The sequence below is a fragment of the Toxotes jaculatrix genome, chromosome 9, assembly GCF_017976425.1.
Source record: "Toxotes jaculatrix isolate fToxJac2 chromosome 9, fToxJac2.pri, whole genome shotgun sequence".
NCBI lineage: Eukaryota > Metazoa > Chordata > Actinopteri > Toxotidae > Toxotes > Toxotes jaculatrix.
This window is the reverse complement of record NC_054402.1, coordinates 28,629,270-28,652,582: the sequence shown is the minus strand read 5'-3', so window position 1 is coordinate 28,652,582 and position 23,313 is coordinate 28,629,270. Positions and strand designations below refer to the sequence as shown.

Here is a 23,313-nt window from a genome sequence, read left to right as displayed (position 1 = left end):
AGCAAATTTTCAAAAATGAAGAAATTTAAAAAAAAAATGAATAAGATGCAAAAAAAAAAGGCTTTTTTGCTTTAGGGGGGAAAGTGTCTGAGGGAAAATAGATTCTCCAAACTTACTGCTTTTTTGTTTTCCTTTTTTTCTTTTACTGTTGCTTTATTCAGTAGAGAGTGGCAAGTAGCCTACAGAACAGAGATGAGCACAATCATGGTCACAGCACCAGCTTAACACCCACACACCCACACACCCACACACACACACACACAGAGCACAGCCCTAACCACTTGAGGTTTCAACAAATTCACATCTAGCAAAACACAGAAAATCAAAACTGCTGTAAGAAAAGGGTTCATCGCTGCTTAGGGGACTTCAAGCGTGTCCATGCATGCGTTGGTGTGGTTTGACTTCAGCAGACTGTATTTGTGTGTGTGTGTGTGTGTGTGTGTGTGTCTACACAGCTGCAAACGGAAATCCAAGATGGAGTATGAGAAATCAAAAATGTCAATACATGGAAAATCAAAAATCCACACCACTTGTCATGGGTGTGGGTATGAGGCACTCTGATTTAGTAATAACTGGAAAACACTTAACGATACAGTCTGTTCACTGAGTTGCTGAGTGTGAGCGCGTGGAGCTGCTTTTTACTGTAGTGAGGAGCGAGACAGCAGCAGAAGCATTGTGAAGCTGCTCGGAACGTTCAGGTGGAAACAACAGCAAAGTCAGACTTGGTGCTCAGTGGAAATGGTATGTGTGTACTAAGGTTAGACTCGAAGGATTATCTGGGGATAGATTTGGTGAGGCAGGCTGGTCAGCTGTCATCCTCCTATCTTGTGATCACACCTAATCCATCATTAATCCCTACCGACATCCTACCAACAGGGTGCTAGTGAGAAGCCATACATTCCTTCTATAACCAGTGTGAGAATTGAATTCTCAGCAGGAAGTCAAGCACATTTCGCCAGGGTTGTCTCCTGTTACAGATCCTGGTATGATTTTCATGGACAGGACCTCAGACTGGGGCTGGGATGAAGGAGACTGCCTGGTTTAGGGACCTCAGGATTACCTCTGCTTCTTGCAGAGATGATGTGCTTCTGTTGGCACTAGGTGGGTCTGCAGATGAGTGTGAAGTGATTGGGATGAGAGTCAGCACTTCCAAATCTGAGGCCATGGTCCTCTGCCACGAAATGGTGAACTGCTTCCTACACACTGGGAGTGAGTTGCTGCTAAGTGAAGCAGTTAAAACTATCTGGGGGGTCTTGTTCACAGTGAGGGTAAAATGTGAGGTGAGCTGGATGGCAAAGTCAATATACATTCCAAACTTCCCCTATGGTTCATGAGCTCTGGGTAGTAACCAAAAGAATGAGACTCCAAATACAAGCACAAAAAACCATGCTGGAGAGACTATAGATCTCATCTGGTCTGGGAATGGTTCGGGATATGCCAGGAGGGGCTGTAAAACGCTGCTGAGGAGAGGGATGCCTGGACTACCCAGCTGAACCTGCTGCCACCACGACCATAAGCAGCAGGAAATAAATGATAAGAAACCCTAACCCTTTCTAACCACCTCAAACAACCATGTCATTTTAACTCCACACAGGGTTAACTGCAAAAGTCTACGTAGAGCTGCCAGATACGATGGAGAGTGAGACAGCAAGATATGAGGCACACCTGACCTGATGATGAATGTGCAGCAGCAGATGGTATTTACAGTTGGAAAGATTCAAACATCACAGACTTACAAATCATGTCTAACAGCAGTCCCATTTCAGAGGTGAGAGTCCTCATAACACCAAGCAGTTTCCTTAATGTGGGAGAGCACTGCCCCAGAAAGTGGCAGACGGAGGACATCACATCCTCATCCTCACATTTAGTAAAACAAAAATCAAACACACACTCTTGTTATCACTGCGTACAAACTGGACAATGCACAGCCATGTTGTGTTTCATGTATTTAGTCAGTGTGGCTCTCTGTAAATATGTGTGAGGTGCAATCAAAAAGTTCTGACTTACGACTGCTAACAAACAAAAACCTTATCTGATTTCAATATGACTGCCATCCTCTTTGAAGTAGTCACCTTGTGCCGTAACACAGAAATGTAGTCCTGCTGGGCTGGAGGTTACTGTGACTTCCAATGCTGCCAGTTCACTTCTCTCTCCCTCTCTCTCCCCCTATTTCCTGTCATCTCCCTGATGTTCGTACCAAAAAATAAAGACACTAAGACACTACCCCCATTTAATTCTCACAGAGATCGTGATCATGATCAGTTGATGATTTTGTTCTCCACTCAGAGGCAAAGGATTAGGTGTGATCACAGTTTGCATGTTGATCGCCATCACGTGTCTGAATCACTGTGGCGGTGTGGTCTGGGAGATTGTCGGACCCCATCTCAACCAGTTTTCTGTAAGCAGAGCCATGTTTTCCTAGTTTTTGCCATCGTCAGTAAGACTCCGTCTTCACCTGGTGTTAGCATGATCTGTGTCTGGTTGTGATGTGTGTAATATGTCTGAAAAGGTCAATGAATTGATCCGTAGAAAACAAATAGGCAGCAGTTTAATAAAAGACTCACTGTTATAAATTTCAAAAATGCCACGGGTCCAGTGTCTTAACTGTGAGCGTTTGTTGCTTCTCTTAGTCTTCTGTTCCAGTGAACTGAGTCTCTGTCAGGTTTTGGACTGTTAGTCAGACAGAAATTTTAATATCTCATGTTAGGAATTAAGAAATGGTGATGGACATTCAGTCAATACGTTCTGACACTGTATAGATCTAATGACCAATCCACTACTGGAAAAAAAAACAAAACAGAAAACAGGTCAGTAAACAAATAACTGCGATGATGGCAAAACCTAGGAAAACAAGGTCCCCTGTCGTGTCCCAATGGTGCTTCAGCAGTTTGAAAATCCCGGGGGTGTAAAGACTGAGCACGTGGAGCTTTTGGGCCATGTTAAATGATCAGAGAGAAAGGTCTTAGAACTGATACAGCTGAAAGGGTCTGTACAGCTATGCACTGATGCCTGTAAGGTAGAGCAGTGAGTGGAGCAGCATCAGGAAATCTCAGAATGAAGAGGCAGGAGCTTGAAATGTGTAAGTGACACTGCACACATACAGTTAAGGGCAAAGAGGCTGGGTGAGCAGCTGGGGGCCTTTGGTTGAGTGGGGGTGGGGAGTCGGGGGGTCCCTACCTGGTAGAGACAGTGGCAGACGCTGCGCAGCTGTGGGGGGAACTCGCTGGATGAACCGATGATGGCCTGGAAGAACCGCTCAGTGATCTGCAGCAGGTTCCTCTGGTTCTCCTCCAGGTTCTCTCCTTGTTCCAGCCTGATGAGACAAACAAGCAGCTCCTGTCTGTAAGGCCTCATGTTTCAAAGACCTGAATCTGATTGGACAATGACATCTAGTCATTGACAAGCCAATCACAGAGCCTAAGTCCAATCAGAGGTGCAGTTACTTTGCTCTTATGCTAGGTAACAAGTTGTAATGCACTTATTATGTCTTATTATAATTTTCTTTTTTTTTTTTTTTTTACAAATCCAAATATTTTCTACACAAACTTGAATTTCTCATGCAGATTTATTTTACAGCTTTACAAAGGTTGATTTACTCCTACAAACTGTTGTGAACCTAGTTTAAGCCCACAGTCATCAGTCAATGTGAAACTTGAGCTGACATCATTTGGAAACACACAATGAACATTTGACAACATGCTGTTGTGTTAAAACTGAAGGACGTCACAGCATTTCAAATGAAAGGAGGATTCACCACAAACGTATCTAAAACGCAGCTAAAAGACAGATACCCGGGTCTGTTCACAGAACTAAGGGTGAGTAAGCTAATGTTGGTCAGCTTAGCCTACTGCTTATACACTGATTATATGGTGTGTGTGTGTGTGCGCGCTGTAGTATCCAGAATGGAGGGTACCCACTACCAAAATCCTGGTATAGTGACATCCCTCACACGTGCTGTAGAGAGAGTGTCCTCTGTGCTGTAATGCTTCCCTCTACTGTTCACTCAGTTACAAACCTCTGACCAACTACAGACCAGTAACAGTAGTCATAGTAGTTATTTTTATTATCTGGCAACATGAACACTACCTGCTGTCAAAGCAGAGATGCATGGACTCACCTGGTGGGGTCCACCTCAAAGCTAATGTGTTCAGGAGTGGTGATGACCCCTCTTAACAAAGGCTCCAGTAGTTTCTGCAGGTATGCTGCCCCGTATACCTGCCATAATACAGCATGGCACAGGGTTAAGCAATTCTCTGATGTTCGACGCTGGCATTTGTAAATTATATTATGGCAGGAGTTGTGCTGTGTTTCTCACCTTAAAACAGAAGGTCATTATTTTGCTGGCCAGGCTGTTTCCTCTGAAGAGAGTCTGCATGGAGTCGGCCAGCTCCACCTCTTTAGAGAACATGTTCCATAGCAGCTGGTAGAGGAGGTGACGGGAGTCGAACAGCGTCACCAGCACTCGGGCCAGCTCATCCTAGGAATACAAAGAACGCATATACACTCACTGCTGGAAAACTTTTACGATATTTTAATGTAGTTTTTTTTGGCATTTTTTTATTCCATATGTATGCATAAACTTTCAGGGCCATACTTATTTAAATAGGAGGACATATTTAAATATTAACCGTTAACATGATGTTTAAAATCAATCCTAAATCAGCAGGTGGTACTCACCCACTGAGACCCAGGAACCACGTTAGCCAGAGCCATGGCAATGGGAAGCTCTCCCTGGTCTCCCATCATGGTGACCAGCTCCACCAGCCTCTCGAAGCGGTCAGCCAGCACCGTCTCGGCCAGCGTGTCGAACTCTGTTCCCTGCTGCAGGATCTTGGTAAGAACCTCCATGAAGGTGGCTCGTGTCTGCAGGTCCTTGTGGTAGCCCAGACCTGGAGAGGGAAAAAAAAATCAATACTGGCACTTGCGGGAAAACTCTGCCGAGATCCTCACAATCAGCTGTATTTTCCCCAGGGAGTGGTAGTAATACTGTGGCTGACTTACCAATGGAGTGCATGAGGCCACTGTCTACGTTAGCGTTGAGCAGGTTGGACATGGCCAGGACGGTGCAGTGGCGTAGGGAGGCCAGTCGGCGAGACATTCCTCTCTTTCGTCCCCCCACTGCCTGGCCCTCATCCTCCACCTCACTGCAGTCATTCAGCAGGTTCATGAACAGGGTGAAGTACCTGCACAAACGACAACAGATCAGTCATTAGAAAAGGCGGCCAGCCATGTCCACGTACAGCCATGTACTGACTGAATTATTAATTATTCTTCATTATCTCTTTGCTGTGTTTGTCAGCTGGTTGTACACTTGTTCTCAGATACTGCTAAAGCACTGCTGTCCTCTGTGCTTCTCCAGCAGAACCCACTGCTGCCGCTCACAGCTGGTGGTCCTCCGGTTTCATCTTTAAATATCTTAAAATGACTGTTGTTAAGGTGATTTCAGGATCAGGTGCTGCAGGGGCACTGAGGAGTTTTTTTTTTCTTTTATTATCAAAATTCAGATTTATATTTATATGTATATAAAGGAGGCTGAGTGCAGGTGTATTCTTACTTGAGGAAGAGCTGAGATTTGGCCTCCATCAGTTCTACTCCGTCCCCCTCCTCTGGCTGCAGAGGAAGACCAGCTAACAGAGACACTACTGCCTCCATACTGGCTTGATCCAGGTCCCTGCACATCACACACACAAAGGAGAAAACAGTGAGAAGGGAGCTCTCTCAGCCCCTCACAATGCATTAGTGGAGATGAGCACATGTAGCCGTGCTGCACCTTGTCAGGCACTTGATGTCATCATCAGCAGCTTGGTTGGAGGTTCCCATCACCCAGTCCGTCAAGTACTCCACCATCTTGTTCCTACAGTATGAGTGAAATAAATTAGCATCTGAAGACAGCATAATGTGTCACCACCCTCTCACACTCTGAATGTGTTGAATTAATATGCTTATTTCCTTTTCTAAGGTCTAATAAACAAAAAGGTAGCTGTGTGGAGACCTGGAAGGGACTTTCTCAAAAACCCAGACCGATGTGTGCATCCCTAACCATCAGCTGCCACTCACCTGAACTTCATCTCCTGGCAGAAGGACAGGTCGTCTCTTCTCTCCATCATAACCTCCACCAGCTGGCACAGCTTGGTTTTGATCTGGATCGCATGGACCGCGTTGCCCAAGATGCGCACATACCTGAGGGGAGGGAAGGAGCACAGGCCAGCATCAGTATCAGACCATGACGATGTTCTGTCTTTAAGTCACACTACAGAGAAAATGAACTTTGCTGTTTTTACATCTGGGTGAGCTGAAGAATAAACTTGTATTCTTTTCTCTTCTTTCTGTCCTGTAGCTCTTCACAAATATATGACCAGTACTACTTATTTTTCTACTTCTGTATTTACCTGTAACTGTAACATTAAATGATTTTTTTTTTTAATTTTTTATGGTGGTCATATTCTGTAAAAGGGTCTTTACACCATTTTTCCATGATTTGTCAAAAGGCCTGTCTGCAATATTTAAAAAAGCCCCATACAGACAGGAGCAGACAGAGAATTGGAAAAGAGTTGTCATCATTTCAGACAGTACAGTGTAGTTAAAGGTCCCACCAGTCACCACAGGGTGCCACCAAAACCACCATTATAGAAAACTGAAGAAGGCCTGCGGTGAACAGCCCAGTACAACCACACCTACAGTTCATTTAGACAGTTCCTGGGCTAAAAGAAAGGTCCTGACCTGACCAGGTTGAGCATCATGGTCTCGATGCTGGCCTGTCCCAGGTGTTCAGAGCTGCCCTCTGTGTGGTTATCTAACAGGTTCTTCATGATGGCTATGGTCTGCTCCACAAACTGGGTGTTAGTGTCATTGATAGGAACCTGAAAATAGGAGGACAACTGAGTACATTTCAGACAGAGACGTAGCTGGGGTTCCACACGCATAACAACGCCCACAAATAACACTAAATATTACAATAAATATAGCAGCTTTTTAATTAAGTACCAAGATCAGAGATTTATCAAAGATGTGTCCTTTATGGATTATAAATTATACAACTTATGTGTTTTCTCCAATGGCCCAGTCCAAACAGATTTGGGATGGAGGAGATATCTGCCCTTCAACAGTGTCTTAAACTGACTACACTCATCGGGGCCATTGTTTTTGCACCACGCTGGTACAAGCCAGACTGTCACATGATTACAAACAGCCACAGTTGCACTCACCGGTCCCTGTGTGTCAAAGAACTTGCCAATGCTGTTCCTCAGCTTGTTGAAGAGCATGGGGTAGAGAGCGGGGCTGAGCTCCAGCCCCAGCAGGTCTTTAACATTAGTGCGAACATGTAGGCCCACTCTGTCGTGGCCGCATACGAGCAGGGCCAGGAGCCGGTCCAGGAAGCGGCTGACGGGCGTCTCACTGGAGGCCGACGAGGAGCAGGACGAGGCCGAGGCCATGGGGTTGGATACGTCACCCATGGAGATCATGGAGGGTTTGCGCTCGCTACTGGGGCCCATAGGCGGGCTGTAGGTGGCCGGGCCGGGGGTGCTGCGCTGCTGGAGACACACACCCCCCAGAGCACAGAGGAAGCCGGTCATGTTGATCCACTCCTGCTGTAGGGGGGGACACACAACAGCATAAGACGGCAGATATTGATCAACAGGCCATGTCCACTTTCCCCAATCTATACAGCACCTCAGATCTAGGTTAGCACTTGACCCCAGAGCATGTGCACCAAATTTTGGTGTAATTTGATCCGCTGAATTTACAGATACAGATTTGTACCTGTGGTGCGGGCTTTGCAATCGTTTTCCCCCGCCATGGACCGTGATGGGAAAAATCATTCTGTGCTTCAGATTCAAAAGACATGAAATGAGTAAACTAATGTTTCTCTGGGCTTTATGTGACAGCACCCCCACCTGGCCAGTCAGTGTAACATCTACACTAAACCTGTCCAGCACTGTTTGTGGACTGGACTTCATCTCTGTCCATGAAGTCCAGTCCACATATCCCTTGTGTAGCATCCTTACCTGCCCATCATCAGCCTTGTTTTTGGGAAAGTTAAGAATCTGTTTGGTGGCCTGGTCCCATTTAGAATGTGTGTCCTCCCACGCCTGAAGTTGGAAACAACAAACAAATGCAGATTAACAACAGAGCACAAACAGAGATAAAAGAAAACTATGCAGTGAACAATGCTAACCCGATATGATACACATGGAAGTGTATGGGTTTCAATCATAGTGTTTGCTACATGAAAAAGGTGAAGACTGATACCATGCCATGTCCAAGGGGATTCATTTAAAGAAGACAGTAACACCCACTGGAATTTGGACTGAATCTTACCTCAATGTTTCCCGGTGTGGGGTGCTCTATCCTCCTTAACAAGGCCATCACCCTCTTCTGCAAGGTAGATCGGCCTGAGGAAACAAGAACCACACTGTAAATAGAAATGCTAACGTCTAGAATTTGTACTTTTGTTTACTTCTTCTCTTTCTCTGGAGGAAGGCATCCCATTCTGCTCAGTGGAACAACTGGGAACTGGGAGACCCTTAGACACAGATTTAACAGTACACCATGCTTTTTATTTGCACAACATTCATCTATCTAGCTGATATTCATAATGTAGGGGTTTGGAGGCATGATTTTGGTGGATGAGGATGTCCCTCTTTGGGCCCTTGGAACAAGCAGTACTGACCTGTTCCCATCATGTTGCTGACAGAGGCCAGTTCGCTGAAGGTGGCGTAGTTGGGCAGGATGTTCTGGACGGGCACCTCGTCAGCGGCGCTGCGGATGTCAGCCTCCTCACAGAGGTGGCGGAAACACGACATGGCCACCAGCACCGCCTCAGTGTCCGGACTCCACAGGAACTTGTAGAGACACACCTCCAGCTTTGTCTGCGCCTGCCGGCAGATGGGGATCCCACCACCCATAGTGGCACACTCCTGCAGCGATCGAGGACCAAACACACAGTTTACACACACATCACCGAAGCCATCACAACACAATCCACAAGGACTGCGCTGCTCAGGGGGCAGGTGAAACTATACCACTGAGTATTCACTGACAAAGAGAGACCACATCATTTACTGTTACACTGGTGACTACTCTGTCATTAACTCTTGTCTTTTAGTTGACTTTGTCCACCTGTTGACACTGTTGTGAGATGGCACCGCACCTTGTTCTTGAGCAGAAACTTGTTCCTGCAGATGAGGATCTCCCTTAACCACTTCAGAACCTCTGTCCCATTAACCATCTGCTGGGAAATCAGCTTACGACAGATAAGGAAAAGCACCTGTGAACTGAAGGAACAAGCAAAGAATGAGAAGTCATCAAAAAAAAAAAAAAATTAAAGAAAGGCGAGATGTCACTCAAACCAGTCACAGCAGACAACTGTGTCTCCATGGGTATGACTGCTGATTAGACCCCCCCCCCCCCCTTGTTTTTTATGGAAAGATGAGAAGACTGTTGAGTACCTGATGTCCCAAAATGTCTCTATGGGGGCATCTGGATTCCACAGCTCTATGGTCTCTGGCTGGTGTAGAACTAACAGAGCCTGGAAACAGACAGCAGTAAGAGGAGACACAAATAAAGCTTTGTCAGCAGAGGTTTGACACTAAACAACAGGTTTATGGTAAAGAACAACAAAAATGAAAGGTTCGAGTTTTTCATCAGTATAATGTCCCACATATATAATGTATGAACTTATTTATCTCAACCGCTCAATTACTGTTAAGCTCAATGAAACTTAACGGTGAACTGAAAACTTCCTGGACAGTTGTTTCACAATAAAAGCATTCCAGCGATTTATCAGGGATAATTTCTCCCATTCTTGGTAGTCTTTTATTGTGAAACATCTGCAGGAAGCTTTGAATGAAAAGTCGGGACATCTTGGCCTGTACTCCTTCAATTTGTACCCTTCTTTGTTTCCCCTATGATGTCTAAATAGTACAGTGATATTCTTTATGTCCATAATGTTAAGTGAAATCTGTTTTGATTTGTTTTCTTCCAGTCAGAGTTCCCCTGTCCTGTGCCACAAACTGAGAAACATCGGCGGTGGGTTTGGCCTCTGACCTCCATGGCTTCTTGTGAGAGCTGGGTGGTGTTGCTTAGAGCCACTAGCTGCACCAGGCCAGTGATGAGCTCTGCTGTGCTGCTCTGCATCTCTGGAGCTTGTTTCACTGGGTTCTAACACACAACAACGCAAACACAAGTTAAACATCAACAACTTTTCTGTCATTCCAGTTGTAAGAAATAGAGCTGAAATGAAAGAACACTCACATGCAACATGAGTTTGGGGTCAGCGTGGATGAGTTTGACCAGAGCAAGAAGGAGGCACTTGTAACTTCGAGTGTCCAGGTCTGTGGCTTTCTCTTTGAACTTAAGGCTGGTGCTCATCTTCCCTTTGAAGGTCAAACTCTGTAGGAAGGCAGTGGGGGGCACTGGTTAGGATACTTTTTAAATCTATTCTCCAAAGTCTTCGATTTAGGAGCTAAAGAGTTTTGTTAGTTCATCATCCCTCTGTCCCAAACCTCACTCCTGAGTATGATCTGGCATGTTTTATATCATTAAGTGATGTAGCATGTTGCTGTCCTCTCACCGGTGTCATGCGTATTGGAGGGTGGGTGCTGACACCTTGGGTCACCCGGTTGAGGGTATCTGAGAACATTAAGCGAAGCTCTCCAGAGTAGCAGTACACTGCATCGATCTTGGGCCACCAGTCCAGATGGGACTGAAAGGAGACAACGCGGGACAAGAAATGATTAGAGAAATAAGACATCAAGTATTTTATCATCAGAGATGTGTGAAGAAGTTCTGCTGACTTACGTTGGTGATTATTCTGTGCAACGAGTTGACCAGGACAAAGTGAAAGGTGGGAGGGGAGGAGGAGGCCAAACAGACCTTCAGGGCAGAGAGGAAACACTCATGAGAATTACACAGAACTGCTGATAGGACACACAAGCTCTGTGCTGTTCGCTATGGGAAACACTACAAACAACAAATCAACATCGCTTCTTTTCAGTTCACCTTAAAGTGCTGGTTGTTGCGAGGATTGATGCGGAAACAGGAGACAAAGCAGTCCATCATGAGCTCCACGTCAGCGTTCTGGCTGCCCGCCCCCCTCCAGAAGGGTTTGGCTGGGTTGAACAACAGAGCCTGGTGGGACAGGGAGGGGCCACAGGTCACTTCAGGTCATTCAGGTTTGGCAGGATACACTCCTAACTAGTTACAAAATACGCTCATAGAGATGAATCACTGGGGACCATTGGTACATTCAGCTGTAGGAGTATTCAGAGTAATAAATTCTGGGAGTGGATTTTGGCGCATTATTGACTTTCTTTGGTGTGAGTCCTTGAACGCACCTTTCTGTAACCTTTGTACTAGAGTTCTTTCTCAATGTGTTTGAGAAAGAAAGCTCTGCCTCCCGTCACAGTTTCCTCAGCCAGCTCCATACCAAACTCCAACAGATCATAGGAGTAACATTTCAGACTTGTATCTGAGCTGATATTGGCCTAGAACAGATTTAGTGCTATCAGCACCAGCTCATACGTTGGCTAATAAGAAACTGCACTAAAAATGATAAGCGTATGTGTCATTTCCGGTTGCTAGCATTTCTGGGACTGGCGTCTAATCACCTGCTGTACATTTAACCATTTAACCACTCGCTCACTCACAGCGCACTCCTTCTTTTAGTGAATTTTTCTAACTAATCCTACAGTAGTTCACACCCTGTTCAGATCTGCGAGTTTCTTTAGCTTCCCTCAGAGAATGAATGTAACTGAAGGAGCAGAGTTACAGGGAATTTCAACCTTTTTCAGATTACTGGGTTTTCTAACTGCTGTCAACAAAGTAGATACGAAGAGGGAAAACTGGAAAAGAAAAACACAACACGAAGAGAGAAAAGTCCACTTTCAATAACTGGTCAGACCTTGAGATCCATGACGATGGACTGGACCAGGAGGAAAATGGTGGAATGATCCTCCCAGTTGATGTAGGTGGAGGCTTTACACAGTTTGACACAGGCGATGGCAGCACTCTCCATCAACTGCTTGCTGCCACCCTGGCCCGCTAAAGCTTTCCGCAAACTGTCCAAAAACAGCTTCTGTGGACATAACGGGACAGGAAGGAAGTGTGTGAGTGCTAGAGTCAGTCTCTGCTCTGTCTCTGTGTGTGTGTGTGTGTGTGTGTGCGCGCTTGTTCTTTCCTCCCACCTTGTTGGCCTTGCTGTCTTCCACAGTGTCTTTGGAGATGGTGTGTGTGATCTCTGGACAAAGGATGAGGAGGATGATCTGCAGTGGCCACACAGCTGCCTTCCTCTTGGCGCTCTCTGCAAAGCTGTCCACCAGATCAAACAACTTCTCTGCGGCTTCTGAACACACACACACACACACAGTTGATGACAGCAACTTCACTTTCAACACTTGTCCTGTGGAGTATCCATTAAGCGACAGGAAACCTGAACAGCTGACTATCGTAGTCTAGATTGTAACTGTTTGGACAGTTATACATACATTGATGTTCTTCAGGTTCTGACCTTTAACACAGTCACTTTCATCATTCATCATCATCACCAATTAATGCCAATGCACCAGCTCCACTGGCAGCCGTATATATGTCCAAGCCATAACAGAACCAGCGCCATGTTTGACAGATGAGAGGCTGATTTTTGTTTCATCAGTTCATAGCACGGTGTTCTACAACTCTCCTGGTTTCTTTATGTGGTTTTTTTTTTTGTGAACTTGCAGCCTGACCAGGGGTTTGCATGTTGTGGTGAATCATGAAGCTCACCTACATCCATGCTGTGTGTAAAACGTTGACGTTTTCTAGTTTTCCTGTGTACACCAGCTTTTTTTAAGAACACACAACTTTACCTCAATCTAAATGGCAGCTCTCAGCCAACTCTGAGCCACGTGTGAGCTCTCTGTGCATGAACTAATGAAACGACACACAGCTGCCAGACGAAACACGTAGTAGCCAAGTGTCCAATTACTTCTGAACCCTTGCAATGTTGGCACTGTGTGTTCAAAGCCCTGTATCTCCCACATAGTTCTTTCTGCATTGATGTGAATCTACTTTGTACTTTGATGTATTATCCACAGACTGAACATGCTGAAGCTCAGAGCCTGAAACCAACAAAAGTGGAACTGTCCAAATACTTATGGCCTGCACTGTATAAAATGAGACAATAAAAATGTATTTACCATTTATTTTAATCCATATACCATCTATTTACTATTTAATCAAATCAAATCAACCCAACCCATGGGCAGATTTGATAAATCTATATTCAAAGAAACCAATCAAATGTAAGCATGGCTGAATTGGTTTGTCTCAGTTCACACCTGCCATATCTGTCTGCGGTCTCTGGTAGAGCATGGTGAACTCATCCGGGTAATTCTCCACCCAGTTCCAAAACGCCTGCAAAGAGAGAACAGCACGAGTAGAACACGTATGCACGTAAAGCTGTGGAGACTGTACACTTCTACACACAAGTCAGAGCGTGGTAAGAGCTATTCAAATGTTAGCTACTCCAGCGTGGGACAGAATCAGTCCAGCAGAACAAGCACCTTCTCTAAACTGTTGATGACAGCGAGCTGGGCGGGTTTCCTCAGAGCTCTGAACTTCAGTACAGTTTCTGAAAGACAACAAACAACATTAGAATCACATCACAAACCGTGGTTCAACCTCCATCTCTGTGTCTTTATCATTTCTTCCACATCTAACAGATCAGTACTGACCTAATTCTTTACCTGACCCTAACAATGGATGGCTCTGTTCACCCAGCATCGTTACAGCCTAGCGGAATTCTGATCGGGAAAGCCCCGTTACATCTGAAATGTGTGGCTGAAACCACCAAAGAGCACGGTTTCCTTTCAGAAGGTCTGAGCCTGTTAATGTAAACCCGTAAGAACATCAGCAGTGAACCTTGTAGCAGCCTCTTCAGCTTGGAGCAGTCCACGTTGATGTACTGCATCAGCTCTATGTCGTGAACATCCACGTTGTCCTCGGAGCACACCGTCAGCTCCTGGAGCCTGACGAGACACAAACGAGCACACGTGAATCCTGCCGCTCTGGATGCAGTTAAACAGACTGAGAAATGAACTCAGTCATTTGTAAATCCCTCTCTGTGATGTGTAAAATTCATTTACGGTAGCTACCTTGTGGAGATGCGGCTGAAGACAGCGTTGAAGTTGTTGCAGCTCAGAGAGAAGAGGACGGCTGAGGCCGAGGCCCGGAGCTCAGCAGCGTGTTGGTGGCCCTCACGGTACGTATAGATGAAATGGCAGATCTCCGGCAGCAGCTGTTTGACCAGCATGGTCTCATCCAGACGCAAGCAGTCCTTAGATTGCTGAGGGGGACACAACAGAGAGGAGGAAGACATTCAGGACAAAGGCCTTGGTGTGTTTCATTGAGGGGGCGGGGCTCAGAACGAGGAACAGGTCAACACGACGTGTTACTGAATGGCCACTGATGCAATGTGACAAAAACCATGGCCCTCGCAATTTCTGCATTTTCTCACAGGCTGCCAGGAGCCCGCACAAATCCTCCATCACAACACCTAAAATAACCACACTGACCTGACTGAGCAGAACACGTGTGGGCCAGGCGCTGCCAAGCTACATTCCATTGTTATGATAAAATCCAATGTTTCTACTATAAGTCATGAGTTTAACTACCCTTCTAAATCAAGATAAACTTGACTAATCTCAAGGTATCTTAACAGGTTAACAAGATAAGGTTCCAATCAGCCACAAAAAGCTGGTGGGTACAGCCATAGTAACCATAGCAACAACGCTCAGTGCTCCAAGCTAAATTACCAGTTTACACTGGTTACACTAGAACTCAGTATGTATTAGTCCATACTGAGTCCTCAGTACGTATGATGTCCTGATGTCTTTTAGTCTCTTCCCTCATCATGTGCTGTCACTTAAGGATCATTCAGTTCAAACAACACTGTCTTTCTCCCAAGTGTTCTGAGATCCTCAGCCACATTTCCTGAGAACTTTAGGCCGTGTTCAGGCCTGACATTAACCTGCATCTCTGGTGATCCAGTCACAGGTGGATGTATGTATTAATTGTAAATCAATACAAGTGGTATAAATCCTGTAAGCTGGCTTTGTACCCCGAAGTCTATTATTAGTGCTGTGACAGTGGTTTCAACAATATCGCCCAGCCCTGATGATCACAGATGGAGACTGGAACAATGTTTGGACATGATACAGAAATGGAAGAGCAGTAGGACCTATTACAATCCACAAGCACAATGTTAACCACCAATACCGACAGGTACCTGGCTTCCATCTGACTGTGAATGCTAATGACAAAAACCCATACAGGAAGCTAAGAGCAGTTCCCATTAGGGGCTAGACAACCACCAAACACCTGAAAATGTAATCTGGACCTGCTGGTTTACAGAGCAACCTCCCAGAAACAAGGAGAGCATGACTGAAGGAGGATAAGTACATTAACAGAGGTTTGTGCCTGGGTGAGCACAACGCAGCAGGATAGATGCGTTGTCAGGATCTGATTTCACATCCTGCACATAGATGGGACATAACAGCCTGCTCCCAACACAAAAAACTCATCACGAAGGTGTGGATCACAGGTCATCACTGAGACGAGATCAGGTCATATCCAAAATCTCTTTAAGAACAGGGGGGACACTCACCCCAGCCAGGCACTTCTCCAGTGTGTCCAGGATGATGAGCTGGGAGAGGTAGAGGTTCTTCTCAGAGGCTTCTCCAAATATCCGCTGTGAAAACAATCACAGTTCAAATGTTACTGACAGCATCTGCACACTGGGACACAGCATCAGGACAGCTAATGTCTTTATGTGGATCACACCTCTTTGGACCAGTTACTCTCCAGGAATTAGAAGAATTGTCTAAATTAGATCAATGTGTCCCAGACTCTGAATTCCCACCCTTGGGGGGGGGGGCTACTTTTTATAGGCATTGTATCATCCCTAATCTCTTCACCAACTTCCTTTTCCCATTCTTCTGTTGTTAGTTCATTTCTATGCTTTAACATTAAGCTAGCGATGCTGTTTTAAAAGACTGCATTCTATTTTGAGGTGTTCCTAATATTCTGACCCCCCCTTGTGTATGCAAACAAAAACAGAAATGCTCTCAGTAAAAAGTCCAAATAGTGTATTTTGTATTGGACTTTATTATTTTTAACCTACAGAAGACAATCCATAAAAGTTTCACTGTACACAAACGTATGTCTTTATTTATGTTGTGTAAAATCACATGCACAAAAATATGGAGTTATGTATATGGATCTGCAAATATACATAACTTACTCTGTAAACACTTCAGCGTTTGTGGCTGCATTTGTACGTGTGAAATGGGTTTTGCACATTTGAGGATCATCTCCTGTCAGTTTGTGGGCAACGCTGCTTTGCATGCGCGGACCCCATCCCCCTTGGGTTTCGACCCGTAAAAATCTGAGGGATTACAATAGGGTTCCTATGTCAGCGGACCCCTCAGGCTTGGACCTTTAAAGTAATAATAATAATAATAATAATGATATCTACTAAAACTATGGGTTTATTCCAGCCCTGGCACCCCCTGTGCTGGGGCCCTACTAATAATCCTTCGGATTACAATAGGGTCTTCACACCACACCATGCCCAGGCCCTAACAATAACAGTAATAATAATGATAATAATAATCCTTAGGATTACAATAGGGAATTCATTCTGTGCTTAGGTCCTAACAATAAATATAGCAGTTCCAAGAGTATCCTCGCAGCAGTTCGTGCTCGGGCCCTAAAAGTTGTGGATAGTGAAATATTTGTGGATCATGGTACACATCTGTGGATTTTCCTCTTTGGTTCACAAATAATAAAGTCCAATAAAAATGTTCATACTAGGAAGGTATCACTTCACTAACAGTATGAAGAGGAGGAATGAGCAACCAGCAACCAGCAAGTCTTTCAACAATGACTAAACTACAGAGTCTGTCCTCTGACCTCTGCTCAAACAGAAGAGGCACAGAAGAGGAAGAAGCCCACTCACCATGTTGTTGACATTTTTGAGGATGGTGGTGAGGCCACTGATGACGAGGGAGAACTTGTACTTGGAGATGTTGATCAGACATTCCTTGTTGTGCTCGGTGCTGACTTTGGTGTGGGTGTTCTGGTGAACAACTTTAATGGGAAGCTGAAGGAAAAGACAAGAGAGGGTGGGGATCCAGTCAGCACACTGTTCGGCTCATGGGATTATATTACGTTACATTCAAGTCAATTCATCATTACGTTACATAACACAACACTGTGTTGGACAGTGTTGTAGCATTCACATCAGATCATACTCCACATGTCCAAAACTTATTTTATAAACTCATCAAAGAGATCAAAGTTGGTGGCTTCACCTTATTGTAGGATACACTGTGCTGCACCAGAGAATACATTTAAAATTACTGATTGCTCACATGGCAATAAAAAGATTCAGTATTTCACAGTATTTCTGTGAAGCCACAGGAAGTGATGATACAAAGTGGAAAATAAACAATAAAATACGATTATTTTTCAGTCTCAATTATTAAGTAAAGATTATATACAAAGTGCTTAACATAATAAAAAAAAACTATATTAAAAACAATATAAAGCAACAACAAATAAATGAGTAAAGAAACAAACAAGTACAGAAAATAAAACTGGAGCAGCTATTCAGACAAGCTAACCAAGAACCCAAGAGTCTAGGGATTGCAAGGATATTGGGTTTATAGTGGGTTTGAAGGACAGCCAGTCTTTTCTGGTCAGCGGACCTAAGAGCCTGATTGGCTGTATAAAGGAGGAGGAGGACAGGAATATACTGGGGTGCTTGACCATCCAAGGCTCTAAAGGTGAGCAGCAGTATCTAAACAGGGATAGAGAATTTAATTGGGAGTCTGTGCAAAGAGGATAAGATTGGCGGTGTGATGTGTTGTTTCAAACGGATGCAATTTGGAGAGTTTGGAGACCTTTCAAAGAGGTTTGATTCAAACAGGTAAGACAGTGTTACAGTAATCTAAACGAGTGAAGTTGTAAGGATTCATCTCCATCTCAACTTTGGTCACCACAGATTTCAACTTTGCACTGTTCCTGAATTGTTAAAAACAAGAGCACATACACTGGCTGACATGATTATTAGACAGGGACTGATCAAAGATGACACCTAAATTCCACAGGTTATGCTGAACACAAAAACTAAAGGGCCCTGTATACTGCTTGCGTTTGGAATTATATTTTCAGGATTAGTTAGAAGAGCTTCAGTCTTCTTTGCATTTAACTGAAGGCAGTTATCAGTCACCCAAATCTTGATGGCATCCAAACATTCATTTAAAAGAGACAAAAGATGATAAGAGATACCTCTATACAGCTAATAATCTACATAAAGAGAATAACATGGGACCCAGAAAAGAACCTTGTGGGACACCACATGACAGAGGCCTTGCGTTTGACATGAACAGACCCACAGAGACCGAAAACCCCCTATCAGCAAGACAGGATGAGAACCAATCCAAGGCAGTCCCGGAAATACCCATCAACTGGTTTAGCCTGTTTAACAGAATACCATGACCAACAGTGTCAAAAGCAAAGATGAGATCCAATAACACCAATACTTCTGCAGGTATGAAAACCTGATTTAAAGGAGCCATACACACTCAGGTGAAGGAGCCAGGTGAAGGCTTAGTTTTCTGCAACAATTTAGTGATGTCCTCGAAAGAAAGTTCAGGATTGTGGAACCAGAAACACCAAATGGTGTGATGGTTTGATGATGGCAGAATATCTGCTGATATCTTTGGCTTATGGTCCTGAAGAGAAATCTTTCTTTTCTTTTTGTTTGATTAAATGAGGGGATCCTTCACCATTTCATTCAAACTGAGACAAGTGTTTTAAGGGGAAACTGAAATTCAAATTACAAGAATCATAAACACAAAAAAAAAAAAAAAAACATATGATTACTGACAAGGAAATCCTCCAAGTGAACATTATCAGCAGTTAGACCATAAGTCCAGAGTATGCCCTGCTCTATGTGTGGGTCCAAAAACCTGTTGTATAACCTCAGTAATAAGAAGAATTTCAGATGCACCCTCAGAGGTTTCAGTGAAGTACAGAAAGTCCATACTCTCCCTTAAATACGTGTTTGAGGAGAATTGTCTTACTGGCAATAGAGAAAGTGTTAAGAAGAGCAACACTGACGTAGGACTCATCAGGAGCGGCTCCAGCAGAGGCAAGAGAAAGCTGGTGAAGTGGTGCTTGCTGAGACAATGTCCTGAGGTGAGACAGCAGAGGGGGGGGTCCAGAGTGGGTGTGGCTCAGAGAGACCTGAGCGACATGCTGAATGTCACACCGACAGAGAGAAGCAGCCGGAGGTCTGAATCTCCAGCAGACCAGAAAGTGAGCGAGACATGAACCTGACGCACAGTTACACAAAGAGTTAGCCAGGATCAAAACAACAAAAGGAAAATATTTCCACCCAAAGAGTTGGCCAAACGTAATACTGCAGAGGAGTATGGAACGATCTGGCTAAGAGAGGAGCGAAGGACCGGGGTTTAAATACTGCTGGCTTCAGCTGGAGGTGGTGAGTGGACTGGCAACAGGTGCACATGGGAGGAGGAAATTGGAAATCTATGTCCATCTATGACTGACTGACAGACAGACAAAAACGAAGAAATACAAGGGAGAGAAAAAGCAGAAAAATCTGGGAATGGGGGACAGATGCTGCATTGCCATGACACTTTTAGGGTCTATCTGTGCACATGTCTGCTTTCATGCATGATACAAACATGCAGCTGGTGGATACATTAAGTTATGTTTCACTCATAGGTTCTGCATTGGACCATCATGCAAACTGTGACACCATGGCTGCCACTCCCCCTACAGGCTTGAAGTGCAAGGGCTCATTAAACGCTGCTTAAAGCTTTAATTATTATTATTAGGGCCCAAGCTATGAGAATGCTAGGAACCTATTGTTATTGTAGAGATTATTATTATTACAATTATTATTATCATTATTATCATTATGCTGCAGAAACACATTTTTGAGAGTCTTGCGATGCTCAAAAAATCCAATCTTACAATTCCAATGTCTGAATATTCTTAAGAATTAGAAGTTCGTCGCTTTATGAAAGGGTGTACTTGCATTATTATGCTATTATGTTATCATATCAGTGGCATAAATGGTCTTGAAATAATATTAAAAAAAATTATTATATTGTTAATCGCATTTATTTCTGGGACAATATATCATCCAAAAGCCGTTACTGTGACAGACCCAATCAGGGCTTGAACTTGTAATTATTTTCATGACCTATCAATCTGAAATTGCTTGATCAATCAATCATTTGGTCGATGAATTGTCTGAAAATAAAAACCAGCCATCGCAATTATTGTGTTTCACCAACAGTCCTCTGTTGTAAACTGACGGTAGAGGGACGCTGAAGGCCTGCATCAGGCCTAAAAATCGCTCTCCTGATTGAAAGTCTTGGGACCGGACGTGAATATAAGCCCATGGCTGTATGGTGAAGGCACACTGTCACATCATCACATGCACATAATGAACGATGTAAAACAGGCCATGTCTCTGTCTGCAGCCTCGTTCAGCACAGTGTGGTCAGTGGGCTCTTTGTTTCACATAGCCAGGCCAAGCCATTCCTCTAAAGGTCACACACACACACACTCAGTGTGCGCTTTATAAGGTCCACCTAGGTCGAACTAAGTCAGTCCAATTCAACAGTTGTGTAGTAAATCCTCCTTCATGAAGGCTCTAATGCTCAGTTTGTGATGACACTGTTTTAGAAAGGCGTTGATTCAGCAGTTCAACTGTACTGACTGATACTGATAGCCGTTTCTAATATGCTGCCGAGACAAAGTAAGAGAAATACTTCTCGGTATAACTGAGGACAGAATCTGTGGAAACATGTAGCAAAGGTCCATCTCATACAGGTGGAGCAATGCAACGTTTTCCACTGCAAAGTTCCTCATTCATCTGTAATTGGCCCAGGTATGTTGTGTCTGCCAGCAGCCTGGAGCCCACACATGAAGTTAACCACAACGAGAAGAGGGGCAACAAGTTAACACTAAGAGGGGCTAATCATTAAAAGTTAGCATTAGTCTGCTGATAGTTACAGGTGTGTACATATATTCAACGTGAAATGGGCAGAGCATCACAACCACAAACTACACCCTCTAATATTATCATACAGTTGAATCAACACCTCCCTATAACTATTTCAGCACAAACTGAAAATCAGGACCTTCATGAAGGATTTATTACAGAACCACTAGATAAGATTAGTGTTAGCTAGGTGTTCATCACAAACTGCTCACTGACTGTACCTGCCCCGGGGCGGTTTGCCTAAACTTAAGGTTACATGTACATCTGCCTATGTATTAAAATGCAGACAGTGACAGCTGAAAGACAAACATGACACCTGTCTGGGGCACGCAATGCATTTGTGCAAAAGTCTGAGATTAAAAAACAAGTCATGCTTGTGGTGGAGCTGGGTAATATGAAGACAGTGAGATGTGGAAATCTCCACTGCTGTCACTCCCATCCACCAATCATGCATGTACAATACATATAAATACATGTACTGTATGTATACTGTATTTATACCATTCAGCCACAACATTTTAAACTTTTAAACCGGTAATTTGTTCTAACGCTGTGTTGTATTTATTGACAGGTCTAGTAATACTGGGACAAGCATTACACAACAATCTATGTGCAGTATGTTATAGATCAACCGTCTACATTTCTGTTTTTGAATGCTGAATCTTCACTGTGTGCAAACATATCAGTAATACTGTTCATTGTGATGTGTAGGAAAATGTTTTAAAGGCTAGTCTCCTGCTCAAAGATGAGTATATACTCTGAGGAAAAGTCTCACTGTTCAATTTGTCCAGAACACAAGCAAGCTTAATTTTTCATTTAGGTAAATCACCATAGTAACCTATGCACCACTGTAACTTAACCTGCTTCAGAACAGGTTCACTTCAGAGGATCAACAACATAGCTACCATCCAGTCAGTTCACTGGGAAAATATATAGCTCAAACATATCATTTGAGATGGTGCCACTCCTTAATATCTGTAGGTACATTAGACCAATGCAAATCCATGGGACAGACAGATTTGAGCTATACTGCCCATTTCTAATACCAAAAGCCTGTCATAGGTAGCAGTTTCTTTTTCCACCTTTCCTCCATATATATGACCAAAAAAACGCAGACAATGTGTAGAATTAGATTCCGTCTGTGGTCTCAGCTCATTAATACCATATATAAGGTGCTTCACTGAAAACATTTTAATTGCCAAGTGCTTTGTGACGAATAAATAACTGGACAACACACACAGCTCCACTGCTTCACGATGTGATGTGTCAAATAAATAACAACCCTCACTGACTCTGGTCAGGTCAGTGAGGGTTGATAACACACTGTGATTGGTCAGTGAGCACAATGCCAGCGCACGAACACAACACGCTCTCGTTTGCACTGTAAACGACAGTAGCACACAGAGGGCCAGTGAAGAGAGAGACAGGGACAGTAAAAACTTTATGGATTCTTTGGCCATCCACCAGCCCACTGATGCTGCAGGATTTCTTCCGGTGCTCCCCATGGCCAGTCCCACTACTGACAGACAGGCCATTGTCAATGTGTTTGTGAGAGAGAGGAAGAGAGAGAGAGAGAGAGAGAGAGAGAGAGATAGAGAGAGAGAGAGAAAGAGAGAGAGAGTGTGGGGTAAGGAGGGGCTGAGCGAATCAATGCAAACAATTGCAAGCAGCTCTACTATGACATAAGATTTTACCCATTTGAAATAGTAAAATAATAATAATAATAATAATAGCAGAAAATAAATACGTGGCCTTCAGGGATGCTATTGTTGATTTATTTGTGGTGGGCTGCCACAAATAAATCAATGTATGGGAAACACTGTAAATAGCTAGCAGTTGGGTGAGTAAGACCACCAAAAGCCGTAGCTGCTTTCCAGTGAAAGCCTTCAAATGGTCGGCCAGTGGAAGGCTTTAATTGTTGAGTGAACAGTATTAACAGAAATTTAACTACAGCACAGAGCCGAGTGATGACAGCTGATATGGAGACACTTGGTCAAGATTACAGAAGAAAACAACAGCGATGAAAGAAATGCGTTCATCCTAGTGATGTCATTAGAGCTGCTCCTATTCAAGTAGCAGTCGTCAGTTCAAGCTATTAGTCTCTGTACGTTCACGGTGTTAATTATATATATACATATATTAAAATTTTTATTTTATTTATTTATTTATTTTATTTTTTTTTTTGGGGGGGGGGGGGGTTGGTTTGAGTTCCAGGGTTGAGAAAGAATGTT

The 23,313-nt window shown here is 43.9% G+C and overlaps 1 protein-coding gene across 3 annotated transcripts in view; it reads right to left on the bottom strand.

Moving 5' to 3' along the window:
* The window catches only part of nf1a (neurofibromin 1a), a 64,434-nt gene that overhangs the window by 36,304 nt on the left and 4,817 nt on the right, over nucleotides 1-23,313 (bottom strand). The window contains exons 2-30 of one of the 3 annotated variants that reach the window (XM_041045516.1): nucleotides 16,997-17,140; nucleotides 15,644-15,727; nucleotides 14,133-14,323; nucleotides 13,900-14,006; nucleotides 13,542-13,609; nucleotides 13,317-13,392; nucleotides 12,186-12,343; nucleotides 11,903-12,076; nucleotides 11,002-11,130; nucleotides 10,801-10,875; nucleotides 10,574-10,705; nucleotides 10,255-10,392; nucleotides 10,048-10,161; nucleotides 9,450-9,529; nucleotides 9,152-9,275; nucleotides 8,672-8,918; nucleotides 8,320-8,393; nucleotides 8,007-8,090; nucleotides 7,206-7,589; nucleotides 6,721-6,860; nucleotides 6,058-6,180; nucleotides 5,771-5,854; nucleotides 5,555-5,671; nucleotides 5,002-5,183; nucleotides 4,678-4,889; nucleotides 4,316-4,477; nucleotides 4,118-4,215; nucleotides 3,178-3,313; nucleotides 117-179 (exon numbers count right to left, since the gene is read on the bottom strand). In XM_041045516.1, the coding sequence (XP_040901450.1) occupies nucleotides 117-179; nucleotides 3,178-3,313; nucleotides 4,118-4,215; nucleotides 4,316-4,477; nucleotides 4,678-4,889; nucleotides 5,002-5,183; nucleotides 5,555-5,671; nucleotides 5,771-5,854; nucleotides 6,058-6,180; nucleotides 6,721-6,860; nucleotides 7,206-7,589; nucleotides 8,007-8,090; nucleotides 8,320-8,393; nucleotides 8,672-8,918; nucleotides 9,152-9,275; nucleotides 9,450-9,529; nucleotides 10,048-10,161; nucleotides 10,255-10,392; nucleotides 10,574-10,705; nucleotides 10,801-10,875; nucleotides 11,002-11,130; nucleotides 11,903-12,076; nucleotides 12,186-12,343; nucleotides 13,317-13,392; nucleotides 13,542-13,609; nucleotides 13,900-14,006; nucleotides 14,133-14,323; nucleotides 15,644-15,727; nucleotides 16,997-17,140 (3,900 nt within the window). The remainder of the gene's footprint in view (nucleotides 1-116; nucleotides 180-3,177; nucleotides 3,314-4,117; nucleotides 4,216-4,315; nucleotides 4,478-4,677; nucleotides 4,890-5,001; nucleotides 5,184-5,554; nucleotides 5,672-5,770; nucleotides 5,855-6,057; nucleotides 6,181-6,720; nucleotides 6,861-7,205; nucleotides 7,590-8,006; nucleotides 8,091-8,319; nucleotides 8,394-8,671; nucleotides 8,919-9,151; nucleotides 9,276-9,449; nucleotides 9,530-10,047; nucleotides 10,162-10,254; nucleotides 10,393-10,573; nucleotides 10,706-10,800; nucleotides 10,876-11,001; nucleotides 11,131-11,902; nucleotides 12,077-12,185; nucleotides 12,344-13,316; nucleotides 13,393-13,541; nucleotides 13,610-13,899; nucleotides 14,007-14,132; nucleotides 14,324-15,643; nucleotides 15,728-16,996; nucleotides 17,141-23,313) is intronic. The other 2 variants (XM_041045517.1, XM_041045518.1) reach the window with 2 other exon arrangements.